Genomic DNA, 13,238 nt, shown 5'->3' with positions numbered 1-13,238 from the left:
CCAGTGTGTCATGTGATCAGTTAGAGTGGAGACAGGAGGATTTTGCAGACCAGAAATAGCCACATGTCTTTTCTCCCTCAAAATGTCAAAATCCTGCTCAGTGGTAGTTTAGTTTTTTATCTCTGATCCTTAATTGATTGGAAAGTCTCAGTCGTCTCCCATTCACTCCCTGTTGTAGCTGCAGGCTGAGGTCTCCCCCTGTCACCAATTCTTTAATTCTTTAACTTGCTGTATCTTCCTCCCTGTTTGGATTTTGGACACAAGAGGTATATTTTTATGCTCAGCTACTCAAGCACTAACTAAAAAGCTTTTTTTATTAAGCAAATACACTTTTTGTATCAACAACACATCAAATTGTATCATTACAACTAGGCTGGTTGGTGGTGCAGTTAGTTAGTGATCAGTATCCTGAGCAGCACCTCCTATTCCATTCGTGGGTTCAAATCTTGCAGCTGGCACCAGTGTTAACTGATTTGAACTTAATGGTGACAAACTAAATATGGAGGGATGGACTTAGGCTGCTCTATATCACCCTGTGCCTCAGAATTCCCATAATGCATGGCGGTGAAGAGAGTTTTGTTAAAATTTGCTAATAAGTCTCCTATTTGTTTGAAACACAAAAGTTACTTTGGGATTTATGTTTTGTTAAACGTGTCTGCTTAGAATATAGTGTTTTTGTTGGTAATTGTCATTCTTGTGGTGGTTTACTATTGAAACCAGGAGTGAAGTGCCTGTTTCATTTGATAAGAACAGCTGCATTGATTGATGGATAAAGAACAGTCCTCAGTCCTACTTCTTGTGCCTGACATTGATTTGAGTCACGATATATTAATATTAAAGCTAGCAAATTTACGGAGCTGTTTGAAGTTGATGCAAACAAAATGTGGAGTCCTTACTGACTTTCAGTGGTTACTTTCAAAATTCTATGTTGTTAGTCTTTTTAAATGCAATCATTAACATGATATTAAGTCTTTCACAGCACAAATCTTTGGCTGTTCATTTATTTTATTCTTCAACAGCAGAATAGCCATCACAGAAAATATATTTATAAGCAAAACATGCCTTCTATTGGTGCTTAGGAGCCATTTTTCGTCAGAATAAGACATGATTGACAAAGAAACTTAAAAGTCTTTCCTTCACAGTGTATCTGAGTAGTCCGGTGGTGGAGGTCTTGCTCTTGCTCCAGATCGAGAGATTGATGGACAAAACCCTGCTCACAGCATGTTAACGAAAAGGGGGCCAAACTTAACACATATGTTTGCTGAACAAGTGTGCAGCACATCAGTCTCTTAGCTGATGGAGCCGTACATTAGATTGACAGCGGTAATAAAAAAATAGCTGGCAGCTCTCACACGCATTTTCTTGAGGAAATGCCCATTCTAGTCTACTATGAAATCACTTGTCATTTACCACATGAAGCACAAGGATGGGCAACTCTGGATCGTAAACTCGGTGTTTAGAACCCCAGTTCTATGAACACAAAATAGACCTCAATCGTTTCAGATGCATTTTTTACTTGCATGCAACAGATACACAATACAACAAAGCCCCTGTATTGTAAGAGATACACTCTCATTTTAATTTATGTAGCTGTCGGCACCGGCTCTGCTGCATCTGACAGGTATAACTGCAACCGCTTATTTACATCTATTTTTTGAAAATACACTTGTAAATGCGATGTTGATGTCCAATAAAAAGGCACTGAATAAATATATTTATCTACACTACTTTTTATAACTAAGACAGACAATTTGCTTTAGTAATGTATGTTAAAATATGACTTTTAACAAGCTTACTTCACCATCAGGTTCAGTTTAAAATTATAAATGACTTACGTGTTAACTATGTACAAAAATAGATCAGGAATACCCACACATATCAAAAGGGAACTGCAAAGAAAGTCGGCTGCTCGACGCTTTGAAATGACAAAGAATGAACTGGTTTCGAGAGTCGTTTCACTATTGCATGAGTGTGATGTGGCGCTTGAGATCTAGACCCGATTTGTGCTTTGTGCTTCCTTCTTTTTTTCTGTTAGAACTAGAATTCACCTCCTTTGAGGGTGGCAGCTGCTTTTGCGCTATTGTAGTCCCACTGGAGGATAGATGCAAGTAATCTGAGAATGCATTTAGATGCACTGTAATGACCTGGTTACTGTAAATTCATGTATAGATTCACCACATCAGTAATCAGATTTCTCCCTTATCCCCCAGGCCTGATTTTAAAAGCACAGTTTTCTTATTTTAACTGTAGTAGTGATAGAAGATGCTTGTGTTGTACGAGCAGACTGACAGACAGACCTGAGCTTTTCCTCACAGCACCAAAGTTTCTGTATTTAGACTTTTAGGCTACTTTGTGTTAGTTTCAGTTTTAGTCTGACTTTGGATGGAATTATTTGATATGCGTGGACGCTGTATGATCATCTGTCCTTTCATCAAGCTGCTCAACTTTCTATGTCTGCAGTGTTTTCTCATGCACATGCGTACGTGTAAGCAGATTAGAAAACTGGTTTGTGGTATACATGGCAGAGAAATCAGCTCCAGGAGAAATCTACCTGGGGAAATCAGGTTTTCCTAATCTCCTACCCCGATTACAGAAACCAGGTTTCTCGTTTACATGACTTACTGGAGAAAGCCGACTGTAAGCCAGTTGCTCAACTCCATGTAAATGCATTAGACTGTAGATTGGCTTCAAAAAGGAAAAGGTATTCCTTTGCTGAAATGCCCCCAAAACATACTTGCCTTGGAGCCATTGTGGTCAAGGTAGAAAGGCTGTGCTGTCTGAAACGAAGTTAAAGTGTGGGCGCAAAAAAACAACATAGTATTTGGATTGGTGTATTACAAAAGGCATTTTTTTAATCTTCCTCTCCAGGGGCCGTATTACAGACTCTTCCTATCTTAAGTTAAGATAGGAAGAGTCTAAGATAGGATTTTTCTCAATTTGGTATTGCAGAAGTAAATCCTAACTAACTTTAGAAATCCTATCTTATCTTACTTCATCCTATCTTATCTCAGGTTAAGAAATCCTAATAACTCAAAGTTAGGATGCTTCTACACTTTTCTTTTCTAAAGTTAGGAAAGTATTATTGACTTATGAACTGTTAATCATAATGGCCTTTTTCCTAAATCAGTTCCTATCCCTTATTACCATGGTTATAAAACGGTTAGGACAGGATCTGCCGGTTAGGAAGTTTCTATAATAGGGCCCCAGATGCACGAGTGTGTAGAGTTCCTTCACTGCTCAGCTCTAGATGTCAACATTTTATCCCTCTATAGTCTAATGTGGCAAGATTGTCTTTAAATGTCATGTCTCATTTTTTGCACATGGTAAAATACTTTTTAATTAGACCCAGTGAACAAAGATCTACTAATAATATAAAGTGCATCACAGAAAGAGCTAGATATTTGCAAATTGGCAAATCTGAAATGTTTTCCCTGCTTTGGAAATGTTTGTCATAAAAGCATATGCAGTCTGTCCTCAGACATAAATCCAATGTACAAACCTTGGAAAGATTCTGACAGATATGACTTGAATTTCAAAAACCAGAATGAGGTGCAGTCCAGCTCTCTTCATTTTAATAACATCAAAAGTCAGGTTGTTCTTTTTATCCTTGGATAAATCAGCTTTCTTTCTTCCAAAAGTCAGTTACAGATACTGGTACACTGCAAAAAAGCAGTATGGGCTTTTCACCAGTGCCAAACGAGACTATATATACCCTCCTTTTATAGTATGTATGTGAGCATGCTTCCCACTGAGTGTGTGCGCATGTGTGATTACTCTAGTGTGCCTCTGAATGTGCCTCTGCATGCATGCATGATATGTTAATTTGGTGTAATGGGAACAATGAACAGCATACTCTGAAAAGAGTATGGTTACTTAAGCCAACATTGCATGTTTGAAAATCTCTTTAATCACTACATGCCTTTTTCCCCTTTTCGTTTGCTCTCTCTGTAAATAAGATTTTACAAAACGCCTACACCTTGAGACACAGAGGTGAAACAGTGTTCTTTATTTTGTACCACACTGCGACACAAAACTATTTCAGATTCCTCTCTTGAGAGTGTGAGCAGGAGCAAATGAGAGAGAAAGTCAATTAGTTTAATAATTTTTTTTGTTTGCCCTCCAGGATATTGCACTGACTAATACTAATTAAGTGAACTCTTCAGCTGAACTTTAACCATGACCAACTGTGTAGCCAGCCATTTAACACCTTAAAGGAAATTAGTGATACGCACACATAAGAGAATAACATGCATTACAAGTGTGTGTTTCTGTAGCAATGCATGGCAGAGAGGAGTCAAAAATGTGGTGTGTGTTTAAGTCTTGGTTCAGCCAATGAACAGAGGGCTTGTTTTGACGACTATATTAATTGAGAATGAAAAGGCAAACAACTTCCTCGGTACATATACAGTACTTAAAATAGTCATTGCCTGATATTATTACTTCTTAGTTGTTTAATTTTACTGGCTCTTTGATTTTTTTAAATGTGCCACCATTTGTCTATTGTTTTTCATGTTTTCTCTTACAATACAGGGGCTTTCACCTCTTTTATTCATTCATTCCATTTACTCCAGCTGGTGGATCCAAATATTTATAGTGTTGATGTATCACAAATCTATAGTTCTACATGTGTAGGTGCTTGTGTAGTTACATAAAAGTAAGCTGTTAAACAAAATGAAAGCATAATGTTTTACTTTCTGCAGTAAAGCTGGCATCTGACAGACCATGCAATATCTTATCAGTTTCTCTCTCTCTTGCAACAACCCCTGCTACACCATATATGCTGCTAATTAAATGGTTGAATTAGTCCACCATCATCTGGAGATAAGATATTTGCCTCTCACTTTTTAGGAAATTGATGAGAAACAACCTTAGTTCTATAAACATCCTGCCGCTACTCTAGTATATTGAAATTCTTAAGAAATGCAGCAAATACACAGAGCAGAATGTCAAACATATCAACCCAATACCACACAATGTACATAATGTTCTGGATAGATTGCCATTTAAATTACATTGGAAGCAAACTCTAATTACGAGGACATTGGCATTCAGCAAATATGATGCTGTACAAAATTGGCAATAATCGCTACATATAAAATTCAGCTGCTGCAATGAAGCCTCATTTCTTATTGCCCACATAACATCTGCATAATAAGCATTTCAATCAGGACAGACTAGTTTTCAAAATATAAAGTATTGTTCATAAAAAGTAGATTAGACGTTGATGCAGACTATTAGGGGCTAATTATTGGGGTAATTCGATGTCACTATCATTGTAAACTCACAGACTCAATCAGTCACAAATATGCATTACAATTTGTAAACACAAAACATGATCTACAAATGGATTTCAAATCCACAAAGTCACTCAATCCACAAATAGAATTATGTGATTTGTACTTGAAAACCACAATTTGAATGAGTGCAAAATGATTGAGGGTCATATTCTGTTTGTAGATTGTTTCACATTTGTTTTCAGAATTGACACTACTGTTTCACTAGTTTACAAAAATGTATAAATAATAAATTTCTTATAACATGTAATAAATTATCTAGATTAGTGAAAAATAAACATTCCCACCTGGATGTTTTACATATAAACTTGAATTTGAAGAAGACTTACTATTGCTTTTACAACATAAATATACATATACAGTAATGAATTAATTTATCCATGTTGTCCAAGTATGAAAAGAATGAGGCCTAAATGTGTAATTCATAGCTGAAGTTGGTAATATAATGGTTTCATTGTCAAGCGTTTGTTGTACATGCGTATTTTCTGACTGAACCAGAAGTGTTTCCGAAGTCAGTGATTTATTGCATCATATGTGTAGAGAATTAAGACATGATTGAGATTTTACAAGCTGACATATTGTAAGCAGTAACGGTTTTGTTGGCAGTAAACATGTGCAACAGCCTGTGCTTGTGAGAAAATAATGGCATGAGACAGTAACACACTAATGTATTCATTCATTACCACATTACAAGTATTAAATCAAAGGCAGAGTCTGCGATTTAGATATATAGAAATATAGAATATAATATAGAAAACTTAAAACACTGGATTCGAACCTGTCTTAACACAGATCAGTGGAAGAAAACAGCTGTTAACGTTTAAATAGGTCATATTTGAAAAGAGCTGTGTATATTGGGCCTATATTTTAATAATTAAAAATAATATATTAATATATAATAATAAATTATGTATCTGAGTGTAGCTCAGCTTAATAAGTATGGAAAAAGGCAAAATGGTTAATTAGTCCTTTAATACCCTCTATAGATTAATTCCCACTCTTTCTGATACACATACTCCAACTTCCACAATAGTCATATTTATTGCTGACAGTCATATAATACAGCTCTCGGTATAAGACAAACTGTCACATGACATAAGCCTTGTCAAAGAAAATCATTTTCAATTAGAATTTTTTATTATTTCCTGTTTTTCCCGATCGGTCTAGTAAACAAACTCGCTCTTGTGACCCTGACTGTAGGTCATTCCAGGACCTATCCAAGCAGGCGGACTTGGTTTACGGGACAGTGAGGGACTCTGCCGTGTACGAGTATTTCCAGGCCAAAGGCACCAATCCTCTGGAGCAGGACAACACATTCGCTGAGCTCTGGAAGACCGTCAACAAGAACAATGGCTTTGAGAACTCTGTCTCCAGCCCATCAGAGGGAATCAAGAAGGTGAGTATTTATTTGTTTTGGTTTACAACATTTAGCTAACACAAGGACTATGAAACATTAAAATGACATTGTTTTAAATCATTATCATTCAAGCACATTAAGTAAAAAAAAATTACCTATTCTTTCACATGAAACAGGCAATGAAGGGATTGATTTTTCTACCAGAAAATATAATAGCTTGTAAATAAATTGTAATAATGGCACAGTCAGCTCCAGTCAACTGCCGTATAGACTTCAGAGTGAAAACTGCAAAACATAAGCTCAGCCTTGATGCTAATTAACTGTAGCTTTTTCTGTCACACAGCCAGGTAGGGACAACCTGTAAGTTAGTTAAATAATTATTGTCCCTGATTCACTGAGGCATGTCAGCAAAGTGATAAATCTATTTAATTGTGAGAGGTTTTAATTATTCTCTCAAACTCAGTGTGCTACTCTATATACACTAATATTTTATGCATTCTCTCTTCTGTCTTCCTTTAACTAACACACACACACACACACACACACACACACACACACTTAGAAACAACAGAAGAATAATCCATAATTTAACAAATTGCAGCACGGTTTAGATACATGTAATTTTTTATTATTTGAGTGGCTAATTGCATTCAGTTTCATCAGGCCAGTTTACACGGATACAGACATCAATGGAAAACAACTCAGTTTTAAATGCAATGCCAAACATTTGATGAGAAGAAGCCATTTTATTCAGTCACTGATTTACTACAGCGCTTCTCATAGCCCACAATGGCAATGTGATTTCTCCAGTATATGTTTGCTCAAAGGTTAGTGAACTTGAGGGCCCTGTGTAGTCCTAATGAGATGTGCGGTGAAAAGGCTGTTCAGCTGTATTTGATGAGTGCACAGTCTTACTCTGGAACATGTAGGATGTAAGGACACCACAGGGAAGAAAGCCAGGGAAGTGCGTACAAAAAGAAATAAAAAAAAAAAACTATTCTCCACAGTGTACGCTTGAGGCTAAAGCACATGATCATGTCTCTGAAAATATGCTACACACAGAGGAATGCAAAGCCAGATATAATAAGGATGCAGCTATTTTCATCATTTTTGCTAAGTAATCTAATGTTGTGAATGTTATTTAATGTTTACTCTAAATAATGGGCAAAAATGTTTATGCTAATTTCTGGCAAATATTTAGCACAACAGTTTGTTCTGCACGTTGCTTTTTTCTGTATGAAAAGTCTTCTTGTATGTACTATTCTCCCACCAACACAGGCACATGGGTTCAAATGAAAATTCAAGCAAAACATTTCTTTCCACCAGACTGTTGCTTGCAATGCTTCCCTAACTTGACACATAAAAATCACAGGGAAATGGCATGTTGATAAGGTCTTCACTCTGTATTTAAACAAATAGATGCTTAAAACAGGATGCTTGGGTGGGACATTATGAGTATTTTTTTTTTTTTATCAAAGTAAGTAGTAATGGGATTTTTATATTATTATTATATTTTCACTTTAAGGTAGATTTCTTCAGGATCATGGGGTGAGGATAGTTTGGTTTGTATTTCTTAACCGTATCCAGCTGAATAGTGAAGAGTCTTTGTTTTATTTGTATGGTACAATCTTTATCTCCAATAAAAGGGGGGGGGGGGGGTAAAAAAAACCCTGTTTATTAAAGGAGGTTTCTCAGGTAGTGACACTCTGAACACATCATTCATGTATTTATCCTTTGTATATGTCTTGTGTGTGTGTGTGTGTGTTGCGGGAACCTTTGTTGAACTATCCAGGCAAAGCGAGAGTCTTATGCCTTTCTGTGGGACATGGCGGTGGTAGAGTACGCTGCTCTGACAGACGACGACTGCACACTGACTGTAGCAGGAAACAGCATGAGCACCAGAGGCTACGGCATGGCCCTGCAACACGGCAGTCCTTACAGAGACCTCTTCTCTCAGAAGTACGTATATTGGTATATATTTTATACTGAGATTGAGAAACATTGAGACATTTCTAAAAAATTAGACCAATATGCATTAAATTCAAGACAAATATCAGACAAGGTTTTAAATGAGCCGGCAGTTAAAATAGATTATCAAACCACTTTATTTGGAGGTCAACCACAATGGCACTGGGGTTAATGTTGACTGTTGTCTAGATACAATTAAAAATAAAGTTTAGTTCATATTTTCATGCCATGCTATTTGCCCATTTGTTTTTGGTTAATCTGTTTTTTTCCCCGAGTCAAGACTAGAAGAATAAGCTGCTCCAAATGTTTTCAGTGTAGTTTTTCAATATTGACAGAAGTGAATTTCAAATGAGGGCAGCAAACATTCTCCTCTGTGTAAAATATATATTCAGGACAAACTCCATCCGAAATGGGAGGATTGATCACCCTGTAAGCTACAAACACTGCTTCGGTGAAAGATCTTAAATGCATGACTTGCAGGGAAAGAAATGGTGAATATCTGAAGGCATCTAGGGTTGTGATTCTTCACAAGTATAAATGTGTATGAATGTCAAAGCTTTGGCAGCTGGGTGTACATTTTTCTGAGTGCCTATTTGCTCTGAGTGAACATTCAGGCTTGTGCACAAACACATATGTGCCAGTCACTGTTGAAGAGGTTGAATAATGATTCACTGTCTCACGTCTGTTTGTACTGAGCCGTCATCACTCTCCTCCACAACATTCAACCATTCCTCCCTGTACACTAACTAATGAGATGATAATAGTATTTGATCATCGTTGTTTCCACGCTTATATCATTTTACATGAAACCAATTAATCTTGAAGTTGCGTTGTTTTTCTTTGCCTTGTTTACACAGAACTGGTCTTGTTAGTATTTAGGAATTCAACAATGTGTCTCTATCATATCTGTTGCTGTTCAAACTGAAGCTTTAGTAGCATTTTATCCACTATGAGTCTTTAATGAGCTAACAATCAGTGCTAATGCAGTACATTAACTGTGTTTTTTAATTAGTTTTATTTTATGAGCTACAAAGTATTATGTAATTATCAAAACAGTATATTAATTTTACATTAATTATTCTCTACTTTGCTGTCTTTGTAATTTGATTAGCCAGCCTTTAACATTGCCTGAATCAATGCTATGGAAGGATTTGTCCAGTGTTCTGTGGTGTTATTACATCAAACTGTGCACCTACGTGGTCTATCTTCTCCACAGGATATTGGAGCTTCAGGAAAAAGGTGACCTCGACATCCTGAAGCAGAAATGGTGGCCGAAGAAAGGCCGCTGTGACCTGCAGAGCCACGCAGACGCCCAGCCGGAGGGACGGGCGCTGCGCCTCCACAGCTTTGCCGGCGTTTTCTGCATCCTGGCTGCAGGGCTGCTGTTGGCCCTCCTGGTGGCTGCACTGGAGACCTGGTGGAACAGCAACCACTGCCGAAGAGAGCAGCCCAAAGAGGTGACCAATGACAACTCGTCGGGGCAGGGCCCAGTCCCTAGCCTGCTAAGCCAGAACCGGGCCACGGTGGCCACAACGGGTCCCCCTGCCCCACCAAGGCCCCGGTCGAGACCCAGACCCCCGGGCCCCCCGGTCCTGCCCAGAGATGCCACTGCCACACTCTACTTTATGGATCCAGCAGGCGCTGACGCCAGCCCCGATTTAGTAGAGCTACAGTACACCCAGTTATAATAGGTGTGCCCCTGATGTCAAGACATCATGTGATCAGTCTACTCATTCCTTCTCATGTTGGGAGAGAGGTTGGGGTGCTTTGTTAGGGACTTTTGAGGCTTCTCTCTCAAAGAGACTCACTGTGATTCTCTCTCATATGGACACATACAAACATAAATTGCCTACATTTTGGCCTGAATAAACTCAAAATCACTAGTGTTCATGTGAGAGAACTGCAGCTGGAATGATAAAAGTAAAATATAGCGTTGATTTGCAAATTCAGAACCACATACTGAAATTGTACTTCTGAGTCAATAAGTGCTTCAGTTGTACAATAGCTCTCTTTAGCTAATCCATTCAAGTCTTAATGCTTTAGAGCTCTGACTTCATCTTGCTGCTGTCGACTGGGCAGCCCCTCTGAATGAGGCGTCCAGACAACTAAGGCTTGACATGGATCCCTAAACTAAAGTGTGAGCAAAAGCACATAGTAAAGAATCTGAGCCTTGACCTGCCCATTTGACTTGACAGTCCAACAATCCAATGAGACCCTGAGGACACCCATTTAAGACCCAGTCCTGTCCTGAAAATTCACACAGTAACTCAAACTCCACTAATGCTGGTTTTTGGTGCATACGAAAGTTTGAGTTACTGCTGTTGATTTTTACTTCAGTCTTTGTGTGCAGCTGCTTTCATAATAACCACATACTGCTGTCATGTGAGATTCACAACAGACAAACATCACTGTGTCATTATTTATAGAAGATAAGATGTGCTAGATGTGTTGTTTGAGTATAATTATGGTTGTGTGCTCCATTATTATTGTTTGTAGACATGTCTTGAAGCTATTTTCCACCCCAAATCTATTGTTTGAGCATCAAACCGCCTCTCAAGGCTTGAAATGTGACTGTAAAAGTTTTCTTGGTTATAAAAGGAAAAGTATCAAAACCTACTGCAGCTTAATCCAATACACTGCTGTCCATCTATAATCTCAGGTATGCCAAAATTATTATTAAGCGATTATTAGTTGAAAGAAAATAATTACATTTTCATAGATATAACAGCAGTTTACTCAACATTGCCTCTCAAATGTGAAGATTTGACGCCTTTCTTTTGTTTTGTACCATAGCAAATACAACTAGCTAACACAAGTTCAAATAAAAAATCTAAAATGTTCTAACCCTAAAATAGACTATTCAATTCAAATTTTACAGAAAAATTCTGGTTGAAACTTTCAAAATGTCAGGATTTGCTGCTTTTGTGAGTTTTAACAGTTGGGATTGTAAAAAAACAAGCAATCCGAAGATGACATCATTGCTCACCGGTGAAATTCAAGCTGTACATTGCCGCATCACACTACACACTTTTTACAGCTACCTTCCAAGCCTGCAGGGAACGAGTGTTTAATATTCAAAGGATTTGGGTGCAGTATCACTTTAAATTATTCTAGGTATTGCTGGCACTATGACAGCACAAACATACAGTATGTGGAAATTATGACAGCCATTTCAAAGAACACCTAATGAAAGCCTGAACACATCGGTCATTTAAAGGAACAGGACAACCTTTTGGGGAAAAAGCACCTCATTTGGTTTATTGAGGGGAGTTAGATGAGAAGACTGATTTCAATCTCATTCTGTCCATTTAATAAGAAGCTAGAGCCAGGAGATAGATTAGGTTAGCATAAAGACTGAAAGCAGGGGTAGAATCGGTCTGAAGTTCCTTTGTGGGAGTTACATTATGTAACTATTTCTTGACACACAGCACCTGTCAAGAGCACCTCTATTGGTTGCCTAAAAATCTCATAGTGGTGATGAGACTTCACATTCAAGTTTGTGTTTGGATTAAACAAACAAGAAATATGCATTTATCTTCTGCCCATTAACTTTAAGTGATTGGATCTTTACACCTAAATGGACATTGTAAATAAAAATATACCGTATCATTTTATGTTTTCATGTACATAGGCTTTAAAAAAAAACAACTAGATATTTTCTAACACATTGTTACTCATCTTTTATACCGATAATTTAACCACGAGCATGTCGTGCCTTACAAGCCATTGCTGAAGAAAATGATCAGACTAGGACCGGGGTTCCTGAAATGGCTCCCCCCACTTCACAGCTCTATACTTAATGCATAGGCACGAGAGTGATATAGATAATCTCATCTAATTCTCAGAAAGAAAGCAAATACCAGTATTTCCCAAAATGTTGAACTCTTCCTTTTGTTACCTAACTAGTAATAAATTGCAATTATATGTCAATGTCCGGATTCACAGGGGACCCTTTTGGTTATGCATCGTTGTCTGTGATTTTCAGCAGGTGACTAAGGATTACAGTCTGGAAAGGGTTTCTGGTCCATTGACATATAATGACATAACGAGTGCTTCACCAGAAAGGAGGCGGGACATATGGACAGACAGAGAGAGAGACTGGGAGGAGGCCGAGGCTCTTGACACAGGTCAGGAGAGGCCTGACATAATGTACTGGATGGTCATTGGCTGCGTCAGAGCGAAGGGGCGGGGCATGGGGCTGGGCAGGGGTAGATTGTAGTTGCTTCATCTGTCTTCTCACCCCATGGTCTCTTCTGTTATTTGGCTTTTTTGTTTTGTTTGTCCTCAATGTGGCTCGACTTAAATGGGCGCATGATATAATAAAATACTGTTGTGTGGAGGGCAGGGTGCAGCCAAAACGTGACTGCTAAAACAATCAGTTGCTCTTTATTTGGCTTCTCCCTCTCCTTTCCCATAATATTTGTGTTGCCTCATTGATGTGTGTTTCTGGAAAATAGGAATATTTTAACTATTGTTCAATGTAATTTAGATTATGTCAATTAAGTGACATCAACTACTTTATCTTCATTCAAATTTTATTGCCTCATAAAGTCTGATTCATTGGATTTGTGCATCCATTGGAGCCTGTCTTGTTAACAGCTGATGCTCTTCATGCAAGA

The 13,238-nt window shown here is 37.9% G+C and overlaps 1 protein-coding gene across 1 annotated transcript in view; it reads left to right on the top strand.

Moving 5' to 3' along the window:
• Nucleotides 1-13,238, top strand: part of grid1a (glutamate receptor, ionotropic, delta 1a) — a 260,845-nt gene that overhangs the window by 246,110 nt on the left and 1,497 nt on the right. The window contains exons 13-15 of the mRNA XM_038737961.1: nucleotides 6,495-6,690; nucleotides 8,444-8,610; nucleotides 9,836-10,076. Of these exons, the coding sequence (XP_038593889.1) occupies nucleotides 6,495-6,690; nucleotides 8,444-8,610; nucleotides 9,836-10,076 (604 nt within the window). The remainder of the gene's footprint in view (nucleotides 1-6,494; nucleotides 6,691-8,443; nucleotides 8,611-9,835; nucleotides 10,077-13,238) is intronic.

The sequence above is a fragment of the Micropterus salmoides genome, unplaced genomic scaffold (genome assembly GCF_014851395.1).
Source record: "Micropterus salmoides isolate LMB-PRFRI ecotype aquatic unplaced genomic scaffold, ASM1485139v1 Ms_hic_scaffold_22, whole genome shotgun sequence".
NCBI lineage: Eukaryota > Metazoa > Chordata > Actinopteri > Centrarchiformes > Centrarchidae > Micropterus > Micropterus salmoides.
The sequence above is the reverse complement of the archived record's forward strand: the minus strand, read 5'-3'. Positions and strand labels throughout refer to the sequence as shown.